General features: G+C 33.6%; 1 protein-coding gene across 1 annotated transcript in view; it reads left to right on the top strand.

Annotated features, from left to right (window-relative positions):
• Nucleotides 1-403: 403 nt before the first annotated feature.
• Nucleotides 404-27,032, top strand: part of LOC148948985 (guanine nucleotide-binding protein subunit alpha-14-like) — a 41,463-nt gene continuing 14,834 nt past the window's right edge. The window contains exons 1-3 of the mRNA XM_089094161.1: nucleotides 404-550; nucleotides 14,362-14,513; nucleotides 20,126-20,254. Of these exons, the coding sequence (XP_088950287.1) occupies nucleotides 404-550; nucleotides 14,362-14,513; nucleotides 20,126-20,254 (428 nt within the window). The remainder of the gene's footprint in view (nucleotides 551-14,361; nucleotides 14,514-20,125; nucleotides 20,255-27,032) is intronic.

Here is a 27,032-nt window from a genome sequence, read left to right on the forward strand (position 1 = left end):
AAATCCCTATGGTTTCTAAAATTATATTCTGACTTTTAGAAAGCACAGGGGTCTTGAACCCTACTCATATTAATTTCTTCTCGTTTTGAGTTGACTGTTATTTATTGTAATTTCTGCTCGTTTTGGGTTTCATTTATTTATTGATACTGATTTGTGGTAGTTGTATACTTGGTAGATTATTTGATTCTTTTTTCTTCATTTTTGTTTAATGGAGTTCTATGCTTTTTTTTGAAAAAGTAATTTTGTGGAAAAAGTTAATTTAAGTAATTTCGTTTAGAAAACCAGCATTGAGTTTAAAATAACAATTAAATGTCCAATCTTACTTTAAACACGTTAATTTCCAAAATTTTACTTCAAATTTTCAGGAACTGGTGAAGCAGGAAAATCGACTTTTATTAAACAAATGAGGATTATCCACGGCACAGGGTTCTCGGTGGAAGACAGAATGAGTTACAAAAATTTAATATACCAAAACGTAATCTCATCTATACAGTGCCTTATTGGAGCAATGGAAAAGCTAAACTTGCGTTATGCTGCTGACTCTAATAAGGTAATACATTTCCAATTTGTCTTTTGGGTAGAAACTAGATCTGGGCGATGCTTAAAAGGTATTGGGCATCAAACTCAATGCATAAAGCTAAAAGGAGTAAAGACAAATATTACATATGCCTGAGTAGGAGTGTGAAAAGAAGTTGTTTTTAAACTCTAGTCGCGTTGGTCCGACCGTGAAAATATGAAAACAAAACTATGCCCGTTGACCATGTTTAGTTTTATTTTACCGACCCACTTAATAACTAAATTTATGACAATAAATTTCAAATCAATGGCGTCAAATCAAAAACAATTAGGAAGGGAGGAGAGTAAATACATATTTTTAAGGTAATCGGGTGAAAATTTGCTATTTTTCTCATCTTTTTAATGAAAATACTAATAAAGGCATTTTTCAATGAGAATACCCCCCCCAAAAAAAAGCTATTTTGTAAGACCTAGATGGATATTCAGTGCTATACTTCCAAAAGTAGCCTTCATATTGTAGGGTAACATAAAACTAGAAGTTTTCACCAATAAATAGTACTTTTACCTAAATGGGAAAGTGAAAAGAAGTTGTTTTTAACTCTATAGCCACGCTTTTTTGTGACATTTTAAGCCTTAGCCAAGTATCGGTCTTCTTGGTTTGTATGCGTAAAACTGCAATACAACCACAGTAGTGGTATATACATGCCCGTGGTTTATAAAAGAAAAATCGCTCCATATCGAAAGTATAGATGTATCAAATAGTTGATACGATACCAGAAAATATCGATGCTTCGATGGATATCGGGGCAAACCAAAAATATTACAGATATACATCGATCTCTACGTGTTTAGGTCTGCTACACTGACGTCTAGTTTTATCCATTATGTTTGTGATTCTTCAGACCAGGGACCTTATAGTGCCACATTTTAGAGAAACTCCATTATATCAAGAGACAGTATGTTTCACACCAGCCTGAAGTAATACCCCATCGCCATCATGTTGCCAAACTTTGTCTCCTATAACCTAAAGAACTATTAAAAATACTTTAACACAATTACATCAGAGCAGAGGAGATTCTAAGGGGTCAGCTGTTACTTCAGACTGGTTTATATTACTTCAGAGCAGAGAAGATTGTAAGTAATAGCCCATCGCCCTATGTTCAGTTCAGGCTGGTTAAAGGGATATAAGTGTGTAAGTCATCAAAAGCATTTGTAAGGGAGGAAGAACATTTATAAGTGATCTAAGCGTTTATAAGTGTTCATATAAAGTGTTCATAACGGATCTAAAATGTGTACAGTCGATTAAAAGTGCTTATTAATCATTCTAAAGCATTTATAGGTGTTCATAAGCGGTTAAAAGTGATCAAAAGTGTTTAAAAGAATTTGGGTGTTCGTAAGTAATCTAGTGTTTATAAGTGATCTCACGCCAAAGATGCGCCTTTGCATTACAAGCATTTTAAAGCGCTTAAAGCGATATGTAGCCTTTATAAAGATTTTTTAGTGTGTATAAGTGTTCGAGACCTTTATAAGTGTTTTAGAGCGTTTATAAGCTGTCCAAAAAGTTTTTAAGCGATCAAAAGCCTTCATAAGTGATCCAAAGTGTTTAAAAGTTACTAAATAACGTTGAATAATAAAGATCCTCTTTCCTCTCTCATTCATCCTTATATATACTACTGTCCAACATTATGGCTATCAACATTCTCTTCTTTTACCTTTCTATTTTTCAAAATATATAACAAAGCAATTAAATTAGTGTCTGAGGTGACAGACCAGCTCATCATGAATCTTTTGGATGGCCAATCCACATGCATCTTTCTTTCCTCTTGTTTCATTTTTAAGTATTTTCATGGACTCCTCCCTAATTTCTTCAAACAATTATATCTTTTAAATTCTGAATTACGCATTGAGTTTTGTGTTTCTTTTTCTTTCAAAAATTATATGGATATATTCTTTCATAAAACCAAAACCATTAGATCAGATTTCAATCCAGTTTTATGTTGTGCCTCCATCTGGAATTCCCTATCAGTTAAAATTCGGCAATGTCATTCCTATGGACAATTTAAAAACAGCTAACAAGCCACCTCTTATGCCTAGACAATTAGTTTACTCCTCACTTTTTTTCCTTCAATCTTTCCTTTTCAATTTGTTTATTTCATTTATTTTGATTGGCATGGTAGTTTTTGGTGTTGTTCAGTTTTTTTGTTTTTTTCTTCTTGTCCTTCTGTTTGATTTTAGTGCTATCATTTAATGTTATGTTTAGTCTCCCACTCTCACAGGCCAAAGAGCCTTTGTGGGGTGTCTAAAGTTCTATAATTTTTTCTGTGTTTCTTTTAGATAAATTGATCGATTGATTAAAGAATTTTTTAGTTATCTTACGTGCTTTTAAATGTTCTAAGGCAAATAAATGATTTAAAGTGCTTATAAGTAATCTAAAGCGTTTATAAGTGATCTAAAGCCGAGATACAATGGATCAAAAATGCCTATAATCGTTCTAAGGCATTTATTAGTGTTCATGAGCATTTACAAGTAATGAAAAGTCTTTGAAATAAATTTAGGTGTAGGCCTATGTAAGTAATCTAAAGTGTTTGTAAGTGATCTTACGCTTTGGATGCACCTAAGCATTATTAGTGTTTAAAGCGCTTAGAGTGATCTAGAGCGTGTATTAAACGTGTATAAGTTTTAAAAGCCTTAAATAAGCGTTTATAAGGATTCTGCGCAAATAAATGTTCAAAACCTTTATAAGTCTTATAGAGCGTTTATAAGTTATCCAATAAGTTTTAAAGTGATCAAAGGATTTTATAAATGATCTAAAGAGGTTATAGGCTAAGCGGTCTAAAGCGTTTACGAATGATCTGAAGCATTCATAAGTGATCAAAAGCGTGTACTTGTTAAGTAAGGAATTTATGAAGTATTTAAAGCGACTATAAATGAAATATAAGAAATAACGCTTTAGATTCGCCTTACCATTTATAAGTGCTTTCAGAATTTGTAAGCGATCTATACCGTTCATAAAGATTCTGCGCATATAAGTGTTCAAAGCCTTTATAAGTCTTCTAGAGAGATTATAAGTTTTTCAGAACGTTTTTAAGTGATCAAAAGCTTTTATAGATGATCAAAAAAGTTTATAATTGGTTTAAAGCGTTTAGAAATGATCTAAATATTTAGATCAAAGATCTCTAGGTCTTTGAAGGCTCTGAATACTTACACACACTTAAAACACACATTTTTCATATTGATATGTCTTTTCATAGTGCTATAAACGCTTTAGGCCATTTATTAACTCTTTAGAGCACTTATGCTTTTAAGGACACCTGGCTTTTAATCACTTAAAAAGGTTTTCATCACTTAAAGGCGCAGAATCTCTATAAACGCTCTAGATGACTTCCAAACGCTTTAAAACATTTATAAATGCGAAGCCATATCTAAAGCGTGAGATCACTTATTTACGCTATAAATTACATATAAACGCCCAAAATCACTTAAAACACTACCGATCACTTGTAAACGAATTGAAGACAATGCCTTAAAAAGATTACAAGCACTTTTAATCTACTTTACACGTTGTGATCACTACAGTGACCACTACTTTATATCAATTTTAAACACTTATAAATACTTTTGATGACTTAAAAACATCTAAACAAATTGAAAACGCTTTAGATGACTTATAATCACTTGTAAATACTTTAGATCATGTATAAGCACTTTAGATTACGTGTAAACGACAGCAGATCTTACTTCTTTTTTCACGTAGGTATGAACGATTTCGATAAATTATGAAAAAACTTTAGATCACTTATAAACGCTTCAGAACACTTAAACGCTTAGGCCTACACTTTAAATTCTCTTATAAATTCTTTAAATCTCTTACAAACGCTTTAGATCACCAATAAACGCTTTAGATTGCTAATAAACGCTTTAGGTAACATATAAACAATTGAAAAAACTTATAAACGCTTTAAATTAATGCTCTTAGATTTTAATGCTTCTCATGACTTAGATACGCTTAGATCGATTAAATTACTTTAGATCGCTTATAAGCCCTTTTATTACTTATAAACCCTTTAGACCACTTATAAACGGTTTAAATGTCTTTTAAATGTCAGGAAATGGATCACACTTTAGATCCTTTATAAAATCTTTATACCACTCTTAAACTCGTTAGATCAGCTACAAACTCTTTTAAATCACTTGTTTGCTTTGGATAATTCATAAATTTTTTACTTAACATGTAAACGGTTTGATCACTTATAAATGCCTCAGATCATTTATAAAAGCTTTAGATCCTTTAGAAACGTTTAGGATAACTTATAACTGCTCTGGAAGACAATTTAGAACGTATTCCCTTGTAAATGTTTATCAAACCGTTCGTGGTAACGAACTGTAAGTAAGGAGCGACCCGGCTCAATAGTAACCAAAACTCCAAAAACAGAATTTTGATACCAATAGATATGTCAAATAAATTTGATTTTTATGGTGATTTCAAATATATAAGTTTCATCAAGTTTAGTCTTACTCATTAAAAGTTATGCATCTGAGAAAAGTCGGCTTTATTTTGAAAAAAGAGGGAAACACCCCTTAAAAGTCATAGAACTTTAATGAAAATCACACCATCAGATTGAGCGTATCGGAGAACCCTACTGTAGAAGTTTCAAGCTCCTATCTGCAAAAGAGTGGAATTTTGCATTTTTGCCAGAAGAAAGATCACGGATGCGTGTTTATTTGTTGTTTTTTTTTTTTCCTCAGAGGTGAACATATCGATCCAGTAATCCTAGAATATCATAAGAGGGCTCATTTGAACGAAAATTAATAGTCCTAGTTCCCTTTTTAAGTGACCAAAAACATTGGAGTGTAACTTGGCCCCTCCCACGCTCATTTTTTCCCAAAGTCATCCAATTAAAATTTTGAGATACCCATTTTGTTCAGCATAGTCGAAAATCTAATAATTATGTCTTTTAGAATGACTTAATCCCCCACAGTTCCCAGGGGAAGGGCTGCAAGTTATGAACTTTGCCCATTGTTTACATATTGTATTGGTTATTGGAAAGTATACAGACATTTTCAGGAAGGATTTTTTTCTGGTGGGGGAGGGGCTGTAGGAGGGGGTACTCAGGATACTCCTTCCGTGGAGGATGTTTTCTTGGGGTAAGGGACATTTCTATGAAGGGGGCGCCGGATTTCTCAGCATTATTTAAAAAACGATCAGAAATTAAATTTTTAAAAAACAAGTTTTTTCAACTGAAAGTAATAATCAACATTAGAACTTAAAATGAACAGAAATTATTACGTATATGAGGGGGGTCGCCCCCAAGTCAATACCTCGCTCTTTACGCTACAGTTTTTTTTAGTGCTTTCAAAAGAGCTATCTATTCTAATTAAACGGCCTTTGTGATTCAGGGGTTTGTGATTTAAACAAAATTTTAACTTTAGCGTAAAGAGCGTGGTATTGACTAAAGGGACAGCCCCCTCATTTACGTAATAACATATACGGAATAAAAAAAAACGTAAAAAAAACAAGCGCTACGGCTCAATAGTAATCGAAACTTTTAAAAACGGAATTTTGATGTCAATAAATGTATCAAAAGAATGGGCTTATAATGCTGGGGGGGGGGGGGGTAAGTATATTTGGTACTTTTCAATTATACAATAACAACTTGAGAAGTGAAGTTTGGTAAATGCTAATGAAAAAACAAAATATTACGAAAATACAATAGTTTAGTAGCACAATTATTAAAACTACCACAAAGAAATAGAGAAGAGGGGCCACCCAGAATGTATTATATTAAATAGGTAACCTAACCAAAATATATACTAAATATTTAATTAAACTAGGCTAGCTATTGTGTATTTTCCCACGCAAGCCATGGCAATTGTCTGGTCAAAGAAGTTGCATGACTACTTTTTGTCTGATGTTTGTGTCACAAATTCTTGAGTGGTTATTGCATAATTGACAAGTGCCACATATTTATCATATTAAGTAATTGATACTTATCTGTTATAGTGCCTATGTTAATGTCTTCATCCATTGACACAATGTAGAACCAGTGTTTTCAATAGTTTCTTTCAACTCAGTGTGAGACAAGACAGAGAAAAGTTACAGAATAGATAGAAAATATATAATGTGGGCTATATATTTGCACATTGGGGGGGGATAAAGTATTTGAACAGTGTAAAGTTAGGAAAAAATTCTTACTTCAGAATATGCAGAATAATTGAACCTAACACATTTTGTATGCAGACCTGCTATACCTCCCCCCCCCCAAATGTGCAAATATATAGCCAAATTTGTTTCTAAAGTATTATATTTTCATCATATTATGTGGTATTTCATTAGAATTAGTCCCATAAACAGGTTCTACTTAGATGAAGAACTTAACATAAGTGCTATAACAGAAAAGTACCAAGTAATTTATTAAGTAATAAATTTAGTTTTTGACTTTTTTTTATGGCCAAAAATATGAGTAAAATAGATCAGATTTAAGGGTCAATAAAGTGCTTAAAATTCGATTTTTGAGTAGAATTATTATTGTATTTGGAAATAACGTAAAAAGAGTATTGATTGATATGTTCACCAAATTTGTAGCTCAGTAGGCTTATGGAAAGATCACCAACTTTACCAAAAGTAGTTTTATTTGGTTCCAGATTCAGCAAGATTTCAAATTATATGATTAACTAACTTAACAGTTGCATTACAGTACATTAATAGACCAGATAAAGCCTATGGCTTTACATTGCCTTAATTTTTTATTCAGGTAAAGCCAAAGCTTTAAGTTCTAGTGCTCTTTTTAAGTGACCAAATAAACTGGAGGGCAACTTGGCCCCCTCCAACGCTCATTTTTCCTGAAGTCACCCAATCAAAATTTTGAGATAGCCATTATGTTCAGCATAGTCAAAAAGTTAATTAATATGTCTTTGAGGATGACCTAATCCCCCACAGGTCCCGGGGGAAGGGCAGTAGACTATAAGATGTGCCCCTCGCTTATATGTAGTAGTGGGTACAGGGACGCGTGCATACGCTTCAAGGAGAAACTTTTTCTGGTGGGGGGTCGGGTTCGGAGTAGGGTATACGGGGGAGGATCTTCCCATGGAGGATATTTCCTTCGGGGAAGGAACATTTCCATGAAGGGGGCGCCAGATTTCACAGCATTATTTAAAAAAACGACCAGAAATTAAATAAAAAAACAAGTTTTTTTCAACTGAAAGTAAGAAGCAACATTAGAACTTAAAACGAACAGAAATGATTACGTATTTGAGAGGGCTCACCCCCTAGTCAATACCTCGCTCTTTACACTAAAGTTTTTCAGTACTTTGAAAAGAGCTATCTATTATAACTAACCGGCCGTTGCGATACAGTGGTTCGTGATTCGAACAAAGTTCGAACTTTCGCGTAAAGAGCGAGGTATTGACTAGGGAATGAACTCCCTAATAGACGTAATAAAAACATACGAATACAGAAATCCGTTACGTAAGTTAATTCGTAAGTTACGTCAGAACAAAATTTCGAGAAAGCCAATTAGCCAAAAAAGGAAAATTAATATGCAAATTTCGTTTTAATTATTCATGTACGGTGAGACAAAATCAAAGCTGCATTAATTCAAAAACGTTCATAAATTAACTAAAAAAACAAGTTTTTTAAGTGAAAGTAAGGAGTGACATTAAAACTTAAAACGAACAGAAATTATTTCGTATATGAAAGGGACTGTGCCCTCCTTAACGCCTCGCTCTTAAAGCTAATTTTTTTTTGTTTTAAAAAATAAAGTTGTGAGACAGAGTCAAACTTTAGCGTAAAGAGCGAGGCGTTGAAGAGGGCACAGCCCCTTTCATATACGGAATACTTTCTGTTCGTTTTAAGTTTTAATGTCGCTCCTTACTTTCAGTTAAAAAAAACTTGTTTTTTTTAGTTACTATCAATTAAAAAGTCTTAAGAATACATTTTAGCGCTTTAAATCACCTATAAACGCTTTAGATCATTTATAAATATTTAGATCACTTTAAACACTTTTGATCAATACAAATGTTTTAGATCACTTAAAAACATTTTCGTTCACTTATAAATAAATGTTTTAGATCATTAAGATGCGCTTTAGATGAATTAAAAGTGCTTTAGATCACTTATAAACACTTTAGATCACTTATAAGCACTTTGAATCACTTATTTACCTTAGAATATTTAAAAGCACCTTAGATAACACATCAATTCTTAAGATAGCTTGTAAACAATTTGGAACACTTATAAAAGCTTTTGGTCACTTAAAAAGTTTTGGACAGCTTAAAAACGCTTTAGAACACCTATAAAGGCTTCTAACCCTTATACACACTAAAAAATCTTTATAAAGGCTCTAAATCACTTTAAGCACTTTAAAACGCTTGTAATGCAAAGGCGCATCTATAGCGTGAGATCACTTATAAACACTCTAGGTTACTTACGAACAACCAAATCATTTTAAACACTTTTGATCACTTTTAAACGCTTATGAACACCTATAAATGCTTTAGAATGATTAATAAGCACTTTTGATCAATTGTAAACGTTTTAGATCACTTATGAATACTTTAGATAACTTATAAGCGCCTTATATCACTTATAAATGCTCTATATCACTTACAAATGCTTTTGATGACTTACAAACACTTTATATCCCTTATAATTAGCTTGAACTGAACATAGGTCTATGGCCAGGGCGATGGGCTATTACTTCAGGCTGGTTATAAGCCAGCCTGAAGTAATACCTCTTTGAATCTCCTCTGTTCTGAAGTAATATTAACCAACCTGAAGTAATAGCTGACCCCTTAGAATCTCCTCTGCTCTGAAGTAATTGTGTTAAAGTATTTTTAATAGTTCAATAGGTTATAGCAAAAAAAATTTGGCCACACTGTGATCAATTTGAAAGATTGGGAGATCGGCGATAGGTGTTTTCTTCAAAATTTGGCTACACTGAACATAGGGCGATGGTCAGAGCGATGGGTGATGGGCTATTACTTCAGGCTGGTTGTTTCACAACGTAAATTTTACTGGAGACGAGTAACATCTAAGTAAGGCCATGTAACGTATTCTAAGTAAGTAAGGCCTGTTTTGCGTTTTTTTTTGTTTTTTTTTTGCTGTTAAGAAGGACTTTTTTCTAAATTAAAGGTTTTCTCAGGTTTCCGAAATGAAACTAAAACAATCTTGATATTAAAAGATCAAATTTCCAAAAGTTTTTGCAAGTGAGATAGGATATAGCATGATACTTAGAAGTAACTTCTAAATATCTTAGATATCAAACCTAAATCGGAGAAAATGGATAAAGTGGCAAAAAAATTTGATTTGTGCAAGTGGGAAGGGCGTAAATGTAACTTTACCAAAAAGTTCAATTAACACCTTTTAAATTACCTTCACGGAATTATTGGCAAAAGGAAGGCTGAGACAAGATTTTTCCGTGACCGACAGTTCTCGGGTCTTCATTTTCCTCTTGTTGTCTAATTGCTGGTTGAAAAAAATAGATTTATTATTATTATTAATATTATTATTATTATCGTAGGGTGGGATGTCTGCTCTGGCGTGGTGAGTAATTAATATTATTCCTTTTTTTTCTATCTTTCTAATTACTTTGATTAATGATGAATATATTTCGTTATTTACTACTTTAATTGTTTAATAAATGAACCTGAACCAGTAGAAAGTAAATACTGAAAATTTTAACCATATTGTCTGTGGTTGTTAAAACGGATATAATAAGGAAAACATGGAAAATTATCCATGATGAACATGCAAATGGAGATTTACTTAGCTGTAACGCCGTGTCTAAACGTGTCTACGTCTTTACTCCAGGTATACTACAACTTCTTTTTTAGAAGCAAAGCAATAGTAGGACTATTGCGCTGCCTATGATTACATCTCTGTATATAAGTAATATAACAGTAGAATCACGCTCACTAATATTTGGCTACTACAATCTTAGTGCATATAAAAGCTCCGCCCATATACTCGTATTTCCTCATCCATTGGACCGCTGATGGCAATTCAAATGAGAACCTTGAAATACGTATTTTCGCGGAAAATTTCTCAAAATGCCTTTGAAACCAACTCGAGACTTCGAAACCTGCTTGTAATTTCTAAACACATCTAATAATAACATTGCACTACTAATTACTGATTTTTATATATGCATTGGAATAAATTAATTTAAAGTTAGATTCTTTCAAATTTAGTGTTACAAAGGTGAAGTCAAGTTTCGCGTTCAAGAAAAAACTAACTTGTGTACCTGTGAAAAAATCTAATGTCGCTTGTGTTTATACGTTCACCGGAGCACTTGCATCTCGGTTCAGCTTTGTATAGTAGTTACGATAGGTAATGATCCTACTGTATTATATTTATATACAGTGGATTACATCAAAGGAGCCCATAACTTCCGATAGATAGAAGATTAAAAATATCTAAAATATCACAGTCCAGAAAAATGTAAATTAGTTAAGAATCCTTATAAACAGTGAATAAATAAGAAAATATAGAAGGCCTAGAAATTTAGAAACTTACTTGGCCCAAAAGGCAATTAAGGAGAGGCCCTTAAAATGCAATATTTTTGACAAGGAAATGACAAGGTATTTTTGACAAGTTTCGTCTTAGGTAACATAATCAATAGTGTAACAGTATCCAAGATATCCTTGCTTGAGTTAGGAGTGTGTAAACGCAAAGGAAAGATAAATGGCATTATTTCTCAACAACTGCCTTTGTTGTTTCAATTTTTTATTTCTGCTACTTCCAGATTTTCCATAATAAATCAAGCATCTCCGTAAAAAAACATGCTTCTAACTATGGGTTTACACAGCTACGTTTTTTCGGAAAAATGGATGTTTCTATGGGGTTGTTTTTCGACTTGACCGTATTTTATTGCAGATTCAAGTGCCATGGCAGTTTAATGGCTGCAATAACATTTGTCAACTTTACTACTGAAAGAAGTATTTTACAGTTAAAGAATTCACTATGGAGTAGCAAGTCTATAGTATAGACTAATCAAGAACTAGAAAGTTTAAAAAAAAAATAATTGTACCCGTGAGAGGCTTACAGTATTTTATGTCAAAGGTCTTATCTTTCTTCGTTTGAACGCTATATATTGCTTGTTCTTCTTTTTACTTAGTTTCCTAAATTTTTGTTGTTGTTTCAGTTGAAGAGTTAGACTGGATCGACCAAACATGAAAAGTTACGTCAGTTTCTACATCCGTTGTCAATTAACAATTGCATCCTTATTAATTAACCAGTAAATTGATTTCAAATTAATTAATCTAACTAATTAATACCTATTCCTTGTTAATGCCTTTCTAAGTTAGTTTCTTATTATTTTAATTAAAATAATTAAATTAATTGATAATTAACTTCATCCTTAACAAGTATAACGTCTTGGTGTTGATCCAAAATAATGAAAAGCTTCTAATCTGAAAAACTTAGAAATTCTAATCTGAAAATTCTAAACTGAAAAACTTAGATAAATTTTCTTCTCAGACTGCTATTTAAAGACAGGAGATTTCTTTCATTTTTTGATTAAAGTAGCAAAAGAAGATAAATCAAGATGAAATACAAGAGTACAAATCAAACATAGTATATTCTAATTTCATGTTTAAACCCTGCAACTATAGCAAATGCTTTTTGACATCAAGAGCCATTGGCTATGCTTGGGTAGCGTCAACAGGGTAGGTGATCCAGCATAAGTTTGCACAAACTCAGTGAAAGATATATAACTTCATGTACAGTTATATACATATATACTATTATATACAGATTCACAATGTATTTTCTAAGAACCTTGCATGTGGCATATACAGGAAAGAGGGAGGCCTTAAAACTAATGGCTTTTTTTAGGAGACATACCATTTTGCTAGGCTCCTCAATGATTTATACTTCTTACTCCATTATAATTTTTTTTTTACTAACGACAAGATCTGAAATTATGAAAGGTCGAACGGGGAATGTGTGGCTGCGATTTCGGGAAGTTTTTTTTAGAAGAATTAAATTGCTAAACCATGATTTATGTTCAAGAAATTAAAAAAGCCTAAGGGCTGGTCTTGAGAAAAATATAAAAATTTTACAATTATACGCATGTAATAATACTTGAACACCAAACACCCTTGATGCATGAAAACACGCGATGAACCCCTGACAATAGACGTATGCAGTTATCCAAACCTTTTGGTTGAAGTACCAAGGACACAAAAAAAAACAAAAAAAAACGGACGCGTCTTGGTTTCACTCAAGCCTAAGCCGTGCTCGTCAAGAGTTGGCTCCCATGAAAGTATGCGCATGGAGAACAACCTCCACGTGTCTTGAATATCTGGTTAGCCACCAGAGAACCATGTGCACCTAGGGAAGGATAAATTGGCAGCATTCCCACCAAAGATTCTACTGCTACGAGTGGAACCAAAAATTCATGCTCGGATATATCATCTCAAATGCCTCATCGATCCCAGACCACCCGAAGACGTTTTCCTCTGAACATCGTTGACCAAGGTGTCATTAATATGAGAACGTTTTGATGGTGAGCCAACCGTTACTAAGCTTCTTTTAAAAGTAAACTGGTCTAAGACCTAAATACTGCTTATGGACAAGGCATCATCGAGCCCCCTGACATCTATAGAAGTGTGTGGCCAGAATTTTGATATAGTCAGCAGTTCACCTGACTTGGTTCAATTGTCTGCTCCAATCACGGAAATCCTCCCGTCCTTTGAAGTGCTACCCCTTTCTTATTATTTCGTGTCTCGCTCGATGCATTCGTATGGTCATCCACCTTACTTATCCACTCAAATTCCGCCCAACTCATCTTTGACTTCGATCCAAATGCAAACGGCTGGAAACATCCCAGGGGTAGACCGCCCACAAGATGGTCGGAAATCATCCACGGTCGACTGACTACCAGGAACATTTACTTTAATGAATAACCAACCTTCGCCCAGGGCAAAACAGTCTGGAGATGACTAATGGCACTGACCTCTAGCTCCTTCCACGCCAGTGATGCTGCCAGGCAAGAGCTTTGAGGAAGTTAATTAAGTGGTCGCCTTTGACCGTGAAACAAATATGGAAAATTAACTGTTAAATTGGACAACGCGTTTTTACCTATAAAAATTCAAACATCAAAAATATTTTGATTTAAGGGAAAGCTACATTTTCTTAAGCTACGTTTTTTTGGCACATACTATACTTTTGGCAAACTTTTATAAACTGTATACATGCGTACTTACGAATGAACCGAGAACCATACACCCTGAAAAAAAAACTGAAAAATAGTGGACTAAACATGGACTTATCCTATTTTGATAATTTTATTGCCTATAATTATCCTATAATTATATTTAAAAAAAAAGTAAGTAAAAGTAAGTATGACGGCACTAGACCCTTAAGGTCCAAACCGGTGGTGCTGATCTCCACTTCGTGGCCCCTCAGCCAGGAAGTGCAAAGGAGGGGGGGCTGGGGGCCAGCCATCCTGTGCTTTCGTACACCCTTCCTACTTACCTTCCCCAGATTTCTTCTGGTACCCATTTAGAGCTGGGTCGACTCTGGCTTAGCTTACAGAGTCACACCAATGACCCGCGTCCCAAACCAAATAACTGGCTACGCTAGGGATCGAACCCGTGCCCCTTGAACCAAGAACTCTCAACCCAGCGCACGTCCACTTAGCCAGGGCGGCCTATATATTACCCATATATTGCCTATATATTATATTGCCTATAATATATATAATATATCCTATTTATTGTCTATAATATCCTAATTATTGCCTATAATTTTTTGCCTATAATTATTCTATTTGATAATTTTAAGCGTCAGAAACACCCTGATGTCTTAGGAGCTTATAACAATTTCATTTATTTTGTTTCCAGGAAAATGCCATTACAATTGAGGCTTTGAATGGTGCGAATATTTCAGATTTTGAGCCTTATGTTGACCACATCCGGAACCTATGGGAAGATGATGGGATTCAAGAGTGTTGTCGAAGAGGAAGCGAGTACCAGTTACCATGCTCTGCAAAATAGTAAGTATCAAAATAAAATAAACAAAAATAATATAAAAATAAAATAAACATAATATACATGGCTTAACAAATAATAAACATAACATAAAATAAAATAAACAATAAAATAAACATAAATAAAAATAAATAAACATAACAAAATAGAATAGAAAGTAGTAAGTAGAAAATTAAAGTGGTCTGTAAACACATCCCAAACAGAACTTCCTGGAGGAGGGTTTCGAAATCCCAAAAACAAGTGTACAGGTCATAATTTTCTAAGCTCTTTAGAAAAATGTTACTCGTAAAGGATGTCCTCCATCTAAGACATCTTTGTATAAGAAAGCGAGCAAATATGGTGTTTTATTTAACACTCAAAATAGTTACAAAGTAAGATCGTTGCTTTCAACCTCCACCCCCCACAAGTTATCTATATTATATACTTAGAATAAAGATACCACTACAAATGAAATGATCTCCATGGCAAATCCGTCCTCTCTCATTGATCTAAGAGGAAAAAAGGAACACTTTTCGCAAGATCGCCTTTGGAATCTACAATGCTTTCACCAATTTCATTACATATCTCATTTTTTCATAAGACCTATCACTCAGATACTTCCTTTACATGCCCCTCCTCCTATCTATTAAACATAAAGTATTTTCGCTAATAATCCTAGCTGTGTTTCTAAACTTCTTCCATAAGACACCATCAGCGACTTCACAAACTATTTTCTTAAAATTATTCCATCCATCATGTAAATTTAAAATTTTAAACTCTCCAGATTCGTGTTCAACTTTTCCTGGAACTTTTCTCTCAAATTATCATCCTGGAGTCTACCAGCGTTATTTCCTCTGGAGGGTAGTTATCCTTCCTAAATTTCAGCTTTAAATTATCCCTAGATACTACTAGATGGTGATAGAACAAAATATATCAAAGATACGTGGTTAAACAGTTACCAATTGTTATTTAGGTTTATACTTCGCTCTCGTTGTTTTTAAATTATCAATTGCAAAACAACACTGCCAATTGCTTAACAATTGCTAAACAATTATCGATTTCCAAAGAAATTATAAATGATATGAAAATTTGGCCTTCGAAGCTAAGTTCGGCTTCTTTCGGAACCTAGCTTAATTGTATATACACCTATCGTTATACATTGTACGACGAAATTAACAGAAACCAAATTTTTAGTCGGACAATATGAAATTTTTCGCCGAATTTTTATTCCAACGATATAAAAATTTGGCTTCCGAAGTGGAGTTTGGCTTCTGTTAGAACATAGCTTAAGTGTATATAACCTATCTTTGTACATTGTACGATCAAATTAACCGAAACCAAATTTTTAATCGAACGATATGCAAATTTTTGTAGCCAAATTTTTATTCCTGGCATATGAAAATTTGGCTTCCGAAGTGAAGTTTGGCTTCTGTCAAAACCTAGCTGAAGTGTATATAAACCTTTCGTTGTCGGTTGTACGACCAAATTAAGCAAAAAATAATTTTTAGTCGAACAATATGAAATTGTTTTAGCCAAATTTTACTCAAACGATATGAATATTTGGCTTCAGAAGCGAAGTTTGGCTTCAGTCAGAATCTAGCTTAAGTATATATAAATCTTTAGTTGTTCATTATACGACCAAATTAACCGAAACCAAATTTTTACTCGAACGATATGAAAATTTTTCTAGCCGATTTTTTTTCCAACGATATGAAAATTTGGCTGTCGAAGTGAAGTTTGGTTTCTGTCAGAACCTAGCTTAAGTGTATATAAACCTATCATTGCACGTTTTACACCCAAATTAACTAAACCAAATTTTTTGTCGAACGATGTGAAAATATTTTAGCTGGATTTTTATTCCAACGATATGAAAATTTGGCTGTCGAAGCGAAGTTTGGCTTCTGTCAGAACCTAGCTCTAACCGAAACCAAATTTTTAATCAAACGATATGAAAAATCTTTTAGCCGAATTTTTATTCCAACAATATGAAAATTTGGCTTTCGAAGTCAAGTTTGGTTTCTGTCAGAATCTAGCTTAAGTGTATATAAACCTATCCTTGTACATTTTACAACCAAATTAACCGAAACCATATTTTTACTCGGACGATATGAAATTTTTTTAGCCGAATTTTTATTCCGACGATATGAAAATTTGGCTTCCGAAGTGAAGTTTGGCTTCTTTCAGGACTTAGCTTAAGTGTATATAAACCTATCGTTGTACGTTGTACGGCCGAATTAACCGAAACTAAATTTTTAATCGAACGATATGAAATTTTTGTATCCAAATTTTTATTCCAACAATATAAAAATTTGGCTTCCGAACTGAAGTTTAGTTTCTGTCAGAATCTAGCTTAAGTGTATATAAACCTATCCTTGTACATTTTACGACCAAATTAACCGAAACCAAATTTTTACTCGAACGATATGAAAATTTTTCTAGCCGATTTTTTTTCCAACGATATGAAAATTTGGCTGTCGAAGTGAAGTTTGGTTTCTGTCAGAACCTAGCTTAAGTGAATATAAACCTATCATTGCACGTTTTACAGCCAAATTAACCAAACCAAATTTTTTGTCGAACGATGTGAAAATATTTTAGCTGGATTTTTATTCCAACAATATAAAAATTTGGCTTCCGAACTGAAGTTTGGTTTCTGTCAGAATCTAGCTTAAGTGTATATAAACTTATGCTTTTACATTTTACGACCAAATTAACCGAAACCAAATTTTTACTCGAACGATATGAAAATTTTTCTAGCCGATTTTTTTTCCAACGATATGAAAATTTGGCTGTTGAAGTGAAGTTTGGTTTCTGTCAGAACCTAGCTTAAGTGTATATAAACCTATCATTGCACGTTTTACAGCCAAATTAACCAAACCAAATTTTTTGTCGAACGATGTGAAAATATTTTAGCTGGATTTTTATTCCAACGATATGAAAATTTGGCTGTCGAAGCGAAGTTTGGCTTCTGTCAGAACCTAGCTCTAACCGAAACCAAATTTTTAATCAAACGATATGAAAAATCTTTTAGCCGAATTTTTATTCCAACAATATGAAAATTTGGCTTTCGAAGTCAAGTTTGGTTTCTGTCAGAATCTAGCTTAAGTGTATATAAACCTATCCTTGTACATTTTACGACCAAATTAACCGAAACCAAATTTTTACTCGAACGATATGAAAATTTTTCTAGCCGATTTTTTTTTTCCAACGATATGAAAATTTGGCTGTCGAAGTGAAGTTTGGTTTCTGTCAGAACCTATCTTAAATGTATATAAACCTATCATTGCACGTTGTACAGCCAAATTAACCAAACCAAATTTTTTGTCGAACGATGTGAAAATATTTTAGCCGGATTTTTATTCCAACGATATGAAAATTTGGCTGTCGAAGCGAAGTTTGGCTTCTGTCAGAACCTAGCTCTAACCGAAACCAAATTTTTAATCAAACGATATGAAAAATTTTTTAGCCGAATTTTTATTCCAACAATATGAATATTTGGCTTCCGAAGTGAAGTTTGGTTTCTGTCAGAATCTAGCTTAAGTGTATATAAACCTATCCTTGTACATTTTACGACCAAATTAACCGAAACCATATTTTTACTCGGACGATATGAAAATTTTTTGGCCGAATTTTTATTCCAACGATATGAAAATTTGGCTTCCGAAGTGAAGTTTGGCTTGTTTCAGGACCTTAAGTGTATATAAACCTATCGTTGTACGTTGTACGGCCGAACTAACCGAAACCAAATTTTTAATCGAACGATATGAAATTTTGTATCCAAATTTTTATTCCAACAATATAAAAATTTGGCCTCCGAACTGAAGTTTGACTTGTGTCAGAATATAGCTTAAGTGTATATAAACCTATCTTTGTACATTTTACGACCAAATTAACTGAAACCAAATTTTTACTCGAATGATATGAAAATTTTTTTAGCCGATTATTTTTTCCACAATATAAAAATTTGGCCGCAGAAGTGAAGTTCGGCTTCTGTCAGAACCTAGCTTAAGTGTATATAAACCTATCATTGCGCGTTGTGTGACCAAATTAACCGAAATCAAATTTATAATCGAACGATATGAAATTTTTATATCCAAATTTTTATTCCAACGATAGATAAATTTGGCTTCCGAGGTGAAATTGGCTTCTTTCAGAACCTTGCTGAAGTGTATATAAACCTATTGTTGTACGTTGTACGACCAAATTAACCAAAAGCAAATACTTAATCAAACGACATTAACAATTTGTTAGCTGAAATTTTATTTCAACTGCATGAAATTTGTCTTCCGAAGTGAAGTTTGACACCTGTCAGAGCCTATCGTTGTACATTGTACGATTAAATTAACCAAAACCAAATTTTTAATCGAACAATATAAAATTTGTTTAGCCAAAAATTTCTTATTCCAACGATATGAAAATTTGGCTTCCGAAGTGAAGTTTGGCTTCTGTTAGAGCCTAGCTTAAGTGTATATAAACCTATCTTTGTACATTGTACGACCAAACTAACCGAACCCAAATTTGTAATTGAACGATATGCAAATTTTTTAAGCCTAATTTTTATTCCAGGGATATGAAAATTTGGCCTCCGAAGTGAAGTTTGGCTTCTGTCAGAGCCTAGCTGAAGTGTATATAAACCTATCGTTGTATGTTGTACGACCAAATTAAGCAAAACATAATTTTTAATCGAACGATATGAAATTGTTTTAGCCGAATTTTTATTCCAACAATATGAAAATTTGGCTTCCAAAGTCAAGTTTGGCTTCTGTCAGAACCTAGCTTAAGTGTATATAAATCTATTGTTGTCCGTTGTACAACCAAATTAACCAAAACCAAATCAAATGATAACGATTTTTAAATCAAACGATATGAAAAGTTTAGCTGAATTTTTATTCCAATGATACGAAAATTTAGCTTCCAAAGTGAAGTTTGGCTTCTGTCGGAATCTAGCTTAAGTTTATATAAGCCTATCGTTGTGCGTTGTACGACCAAATTGACCGAAACCAAATTTTTACTCGAACTATAAGAAAACTTTTTTGGCCGATTATTTTTTCACCGATATGAAAATTTGGCTGTCTAAATGAAGTTTGGCTTTTATCAGAACATAGCTTAAGTGTATATAAACCTATCATTGTGCGTTGTACGACCAAATTAACCGAAACCAATTTTTAATCGAACGATATGAATGTTTTTTAGCCGAATTTTTATCCCAATGATACTAAAATTTGGCTGTCGAAGTGAAGTTTGGCTTCTGTCAGAACGTAGCTTAAGTATATAAACCTATCGTTAAACGACCAAACTAACTGAAACCACATTTTTAATTTAATGATATGAAATTTTTTTTAGCCGAATTTTTATTCCAACGATATGAAAATTTGGCTTTTAAAGTGAAGTTTGGCGTCTGTCAGAACCTCGCTTAAGCACATATAAACCTATCGCATATAAAACTTTTAATCGAACGATATGAAAAAATTTTTAAGCTAATTTTTTTATTCCAACGATATGAAAATTTGGCTTCCGAAGCGAAGTTTGGCTTCTGTAAGAACCTAGCTGAAGTTTATATAAACCACAAAATCTTTGTTGTGCAAGACCTAATTTTAGTTACAATTTATTTTCTTTACTTATTGTGCATTATTTATTTTAGTTATTTATCAGATCTGGATCGGATTTCGTCACCAAATTTTATTCCAAACGAGCAAGACATCCTAAGAGCTCGCACTGCAACAAGTGGAATTCTTGAGTATCTTTTTCAAGTCGATTCGCATCCTTTTAGGTAAGAGGCAACAGAGTTGCCGATGGAATCATTTCTATTATACAATTACATTTAGAAACTTATAAGTTATACAATCTATATGTTATAATGTTTATAAACAGATACATCAAAGGTCAAATTTAGACTATCGATAAAGTCAAGTTCGGATTTAAAGACCAACAAAACTAACTTTAATTTTGCCAGATTTTGGGTACCTTAAGCCTTCCTAGCCGAGAGGTTAGAGGGTCAGACGTGAAATTCTTTGTCCGTGAGGACAGGGGTTTGAGCCCTGGTGTCACGGTTTATTTAGTTTGGAACGTGAGTCAGCAGTGTAACTCTGTAAGCTCAGTCAGAGTCGACCCAGCTCTAAATGCCTAGCTGGAGAAATCTGGGGGGAAACACGGGAAGCGACGGATGATTTCCTGATTCTCGGCCGAAGGCAAGGAATCAGGAGATCAGTACTTTTTCTACGCAGCCCATTGGTCAGCATTCGAAAAGTTTTTTTTTATCTTTTTTGGGGTACTTTAGAAAAACTTTTTTAGGTAAGTTCAGATGTAGTTATTGTTTTTAAAAGTGGCAATTAAAGCCAACGATGTCCGACTACTGCTTGACATATAAAAATAGACGAAATAAAAAAAAATACTTCAAATTGTTATTACTCCCTTCCAGGTGCGTCAAGTATGGGTGGACGCCCCCTCCCAATGTTTTCAGCTATTTGTTAAAAAAAATTTGAGTTGGCAATATATTGGTGCAAAGTGCCGCTATTTTACTGACATGGATTTTTTTTTTATTATTAGGTAAATGGGCTCATGGAAAAATATAACGAAAGTCAACGAATGAAGAACAGGCTCAGCTGGTAAAAAAAAGAAGTAATTTTAATAGGAATATCCCCCAGGTCAGTCGGTAAAAATGAACAACCAGTGGGCAAAATCCATTGCCCCACTCTAAAAATATTTGGCTCAAATAATTTCCATTAACGTTGCACTTCTTTTTTGGGAAATGGATAGGGGTTAATACCTATATCTAAAATTATGTATATTTTCTTGTGCTAATAATAATTAATGAGAAATTTTAAAACCAACACGTTTTAAATGTTTAGAATCCATTAGAAATACAAATGTTATTAAAATACAAATGTATTTCTAAATGTTTAGAAATACAAAATATATTTTGTATTTGCATATATTATAATCAAAACTTCTTTTTTTTGTTTCGGTTTCTGTTGACAAGGATCATTTCTTTATTTAAAGTTTGTTACTAAAGTCTATTAAAAGGCTCTCTTAAATGTGAAAAAGAGGTAATACTCCTTCCTTAAACCCCAATTTTACCTTTAAGTCTAATGTTCGTGAAACGATGCTTTTAGAATGATAATCATACTTCAAAAAGTGCACCCTTCCAAGTATTTATTAAGAAGGGCCTGAGATGATAGGGTCATTATTTCCATGGTTTTCAAAGCGAATTTTTATAAAAAAAAATACTTTTTTATAGGAATGTTTCGCAAGGGAATCAGTAAAGGGTGGAAGAATGTTCCCAGGGAAACAAGAAGACAATAAGCAATAAATTCAAATAGGAAAATAAGAATTAATACCAGTTAAATTTCGATGAAAACAAAGCTCCTGATAACGCTTGAACGTGGTGCTTATTATGCCCCCACCCTTTCAACTTTTATACCCGTAGCCACGTGAACGAAATTTCTTATCTTACATAGTCTATAAAAAGAGGGGTTTCATCACCCCCAAGTACCATTAGTACAGGCTTCTTAAGGGGACTAGGATTTAGGTAGATTACCGATTAATTTACAAGCACCCCTTTCCCCTAACCTTCTTTCAGTGTCGGAAAATACTTCAAGTACAAGTACTTCAAGTAATACTTACCTACAGAATTTTATAAAGAGGGTTCCACTTAAGTAAAAACTTCCTGAAGTACATAGTACTTAAGTAAAATTAAATAAAGAAAACAAGTTTATCCACTGAAAGTAAGGAGCATCTTTAAAACTTACTACAAACGGAAACTATTCCGTATAGGCTGACTCCTATAGGCTGATATAAACTATAGGCTGACTCCTCTTTAATACCCCTCTCTTCACGCTGAAGTTTTTAAGCACTTTTAAAAAAGTTAGTGATTCTAAACTTTAGCTTAAACAGCGGGGTGTTGAGCAGGAGGCAGCCCCACTTCATATACAGAATAATTAACCGTTTTAAGTTTCAAAACCCCCAATGCCTTCCCAAGGCCAGAACAAAATTTGCACTTTACTGAAAAAATATAAATATTTTTACTTTTATAACTTTAATAAATCAAATAATATTAACATTTTGACTACTAAATATCAGTATATGTATATTAAACTGACAATTCACATTCATTTGTATTTTTTTCAGTAAAGTGCAAATTATGTTCTGGCCTTGGGAAGACATAGGGGTTTTGAGCGCTACTCATGTTAATTTCTACTCCTTTAGAGTTTGACTCGATTATTTATTGCAATTTCTGAGATTATTAGATCTTTATTTTTCCTCATTTTTGGTTTAATAGAGTTCTTTACTTTTCTTTGAAAAACTTATTTTGTGGATAAAGTTTTTAATTAATTTCTGTTCGTTCTATGTTGATATTTTCTTTTCAGGGAAAAAGAAAATAATTCTTTAAATCTTTTCATTTTTTAAGACTTTATAGTTTGGCCTGCTATTTGTATGCTGGAGAAAAATTGTCAGCAATTTTTAACAACATAAACCCTTTTAAAAATCTGGCCGCAAATAGTAGTGTTTAATTTAGTTTCATACCTCCTCTAGTTGACCTGAATTGGAAAACTTGATACCAGTCGCAAAAAAATCTGTTTACTTTCTTTTATAGCTTGAATACAGTTACGCTATTTTGATTTGGTTAAATTTCAAGAGCAGGAGAAGCCCCAATAACCTCATTCGTTCTTGGGATACTGCTGAGATGCCTTATTGGGAATTGGCATTAACACAGTGAATTTTGATTTAATCTTAAGGCAACATTTAGTTTTAAAACATAATGGGCAAATTAGAAGTGGGAGGGAGACTAGTTGCCTTCCAATAACTTTCAACTATGAAGAAAGGCACTAGTCCTTTCAATTTCCAATCGAATAATCCCTTTTTGAATTTTTACGACAAAGCTATCTATAAACACCTTATATGCCCCCAGGGCATAACTTAAAACCCTTGCCCTAAGGGCTCTGAGGGGGTTATCATCCTCAAAGATCAAATTTCCAGAACTTCCAACTACGTTGAACAAACTGGCTATCTCAAAATTTTGATTGCATGTATTTTGAGAACAGGTCGGCGTGGAAGGGGCGTTAGTTGCTCTTCATTCACTTTCAACTATTAAAAGGGGCACTAGCCATTCCAATTTTCAATCGAATGAGCCCTTTTTGAAGTTTCTACGACAACGCTTTCAATAAAAAACTTATATGCCCCCAGGGCATTACTTACAACCCTTACCCGGTTTTTCTTTTCCATACCAGGGCACTTCGTATCGAAGGAGTTATTGTAAAAACTTCAAAAAGGGCTCATTCGATTGAAAATTGGAATGGCTAGTGCCCCTTTTAATAGTCAAAAGTGATTGGAGGGCAACTAACCCCCTCTCACGCCCACCTTTTCTCCGAACACATCCAATCAAAATTTTGAGACAGCCATTTTGTTCAACGTAGTTGAAAGTTTTGGAAACTAGGTCTTTGAGGATGACATCTCAACAACAGCCCTCAGGGCAAGGGTTATAATTTATTCCCTGGGGGCAAATAAGGTTTTTATAGAAAGCGTTGTCGTAGAAGCTTCAAAAAGGCATCATCTGACTGGAAATTGAAATGGCTAGTGCCCTTTTTAATAGTCGAAAGTGATTGAAAGTTTTTTCCCCGCAAAGAGATAGTTGTTATGTGGATGTAGAGCTTTATAATAACGGAATTGCAGCCATCGTAAACAAACCTTCGGGTTTTTGTAGATGACTGCTGTAAATTTGTTTGTATTTTTATGTTAAATAAATTAATTTAATTTGAATAAATAATACATTGTGGCAACATCATTCTTTACTTAGGCAGCGTGATTGCGTTGCCTATCAAAGAGTTCGTGGTAACAAACTGTAAGTAAGGAGCGACCCGGCTCAATAGTAACCGAAACTCTATAAAACGGAATTTTGAGTACCAATAGATACATAAGAAGAATAATATTTTTATTCTAATTTCAAATATATAAGTTTCATCAAGTTTAGTCTTACCCATCAAAAGCAACGCGCCTGAGAAAAGTTGCCTTATTTTCGAAAAAAGGGGGAATCAACCCTTAAAAGTCACAGAACTTTAATGAAAATCACACCATCAAATTCAGCGTATCAGAGAGCTCTACTATGGAGGTTTCAAGCTTCTATCTGCAAAAATGTGGAATTTTGTATTTTTTTCAAAGAGTTCGTGATAACGAACTGTAAGTAAGGAGCGACCCGGCTCAATATTAACCGAAACTCTAAAATTCGGAATTTTGATACCAATAGATACATCAGAAGAATCAGATTTTTATGCTGATTTCAAATATATAAGTTTCATCAAGTTTAGTCTTACCCATTAAAAGTTATGCGCCAGAGAAAATTTGACTTATTTTTGAAAAAGGGGGAAACACCCCTCAAAAGCCATAGAACGTTAATGAAAATCACATCATCAGATTCAGCGTATCAGAGAACTCTACTGAAGAAGTTTCAAGCTCTTATCTGCAAAAATGTGCAATTTTGTATTTATTATGAGAAGAAAGATAACTGATGAGTGTTTATTTGTTTGTTTGTTTGTTTTTTTTATTTTCCCAGGAGTGATTGTATCTATCAAGTAGTCTTGGAATATCGTATAAGGGCTCACTTTAACGGAAATTAGAAGTTCGATTGGCCTTTTTAAGTGACAAAAACAAGTGTAGAGCAACTTGGCTACCTTCCACGCTCATTTTTTTCCCGAAGTCACCCAATTAAAATTTTGAGACAGCCATTTTGTTCAGCATAGTCGAAAATCTAATGAATATGTCTTTTAGGATGACTTAATCCCCCACAGTTCCCAGGGGAAGGGCTGCAAGTTATAAAATTTTCCCATTGTATACGTATTGTATTGGTTATTGGGAAGTATACAGACATTTTCACGAAGGATTTTTTCTGGTGGGGGGGGGGGGGCTGGAGGAGGGGTTTACTCGGGAGAATCTTTCCGTGGAGGATCTTTCCTTGTGGTAAGGGACATTTCTATGAAGGGGGCGTCGGATTTCCCAGCATTATTTAAAAAAGGATCAGAAATTAAATTTTAAAAAAATCAAGTTTTTTCAACTGAAAGTAAGAAGCAACATTAGAACTTAAAACGAACAGAAATTATTAATAATATGAGGGGGTTCGCCCCCAAGTCAATACCTCGCTCTTTACGCTGCAGTTTTTTTAGTGCTTTCAAAAGAGCTATCTATTCTAATTAAACGGCCTTTGTGATTTAGGGGTTTTTGATTTAAACAAAATTTTAACTTTTAACATAAAGAGCGTGGTATTGACTAAGGGGAGAACCCTCTCATATACGTAATAACATATACGTAATAAAAAAAAAACAATAAAAAAAAAACAAGCGATACGGCTCAATAGTAATCGAAACTTTAAAAAACGGAATTTTGATGTCAATAAATGTATCATCAAAAAATGTTATAATGCTGATCCTAAATATATAAATTTTATTAAGTTTAGTATTACTCATCAAAGGCTAGAAGTCTGAGAAAATTTACCTGATTTTTTAAAGGGGGGAAACATCCCCTACAAGTGAAAGAATTTTAATGAAAATCACACCGTCAGATTCAGCGTATCAGAAAACCCTATTACATAGGTTTCAAGCTCATATCTGCAAAAATCTGCAACTTTGTATTTTTGCCAGAAGAAAAATATACGAATATAGAAGTTCGTTACGTAAGTTAATTTGTAAATTACGTCAGAACCAAATATAAAGACAGCCATTTAGCAAAAGAAATGTAAAATTTTTATGCAAATTTTTTTTACTTATTCAAAATCGGTGAGCCAAAATAAAAGCTGCATTAACTAAAAAACGATCAGAAATTAAATAAAAAAAACAAGTTTTTTAAACTGAAAGTAAGGAGTGACATTAAAACTTAAAACGAACAGAAATTATTCCGTATATGAAAGGGGCTGTCCCCTCCTCAACCCCTCGCTCTTTACGCTAAAGTTTGACTTTCTCACAACTCTATTTTTGTTAAATGATAAAAAACTTTAGCGTAAAGAGCGAGGCGTTGAGGAGGGGACAGCCCCTTTCATACACGGAATAATTTCTGTTCGTTTTAAGTTTTAATGTCGCTCCTTACTTTCAGTTTAAAAAACTCGTATTTCTTATTTAATACAGAAGAAAGATTATTTGTTTTTCCCCAGGGGTGATCGTATTGATCCAGTAGTCCTAGGATATCATGAGAGGGCTTATTCGAACGGAAATTAAAAGTTCTAATAACCTTTTTAAGTGACCAAATAAATTGGAGGGCAACTTGGCCCCCTCCCATGCTCATTTTTTTTCCTGAAGTCACCCAATCAAAATTTTGAGATAACCATTATGATCAGCATAGTCGAAAATTGAATTAATGTATCTTCAAGGATGACTTAATCCCCCACTGTTCTGGGGGGAAGGGCTGCAAGTTATAAACTTTGCCCATTGTTTACATATAGTATTGGTTATTGGGAAGTATACAGGCGCTTTCAGGAGGATTTTTTTGCTGGGGGGGGGTCCGGGGCAGAGGAGGGGGTACGGGGGAGGATCTTTCCATTAAGGATATTTCTTTGGGAGAAGGGACAT

Source organism: Artemia sp. Qi Xiang Cuo, chromosome 9 (assembly GCF_049724085.1).
Source record: "Artemia sp. Qi Xiang Cuo chromosome 9, ASM4972408v1, whole genome shotgun sequence".
In the NCBI taxonomy this organism is placed as follows: Eukaryota; Metazoa; Arthropoda; class Branchiopoda; order Anostraca; family Artemiidae; genus Artemia; species Artemia sp. Qi Xiang Cuo.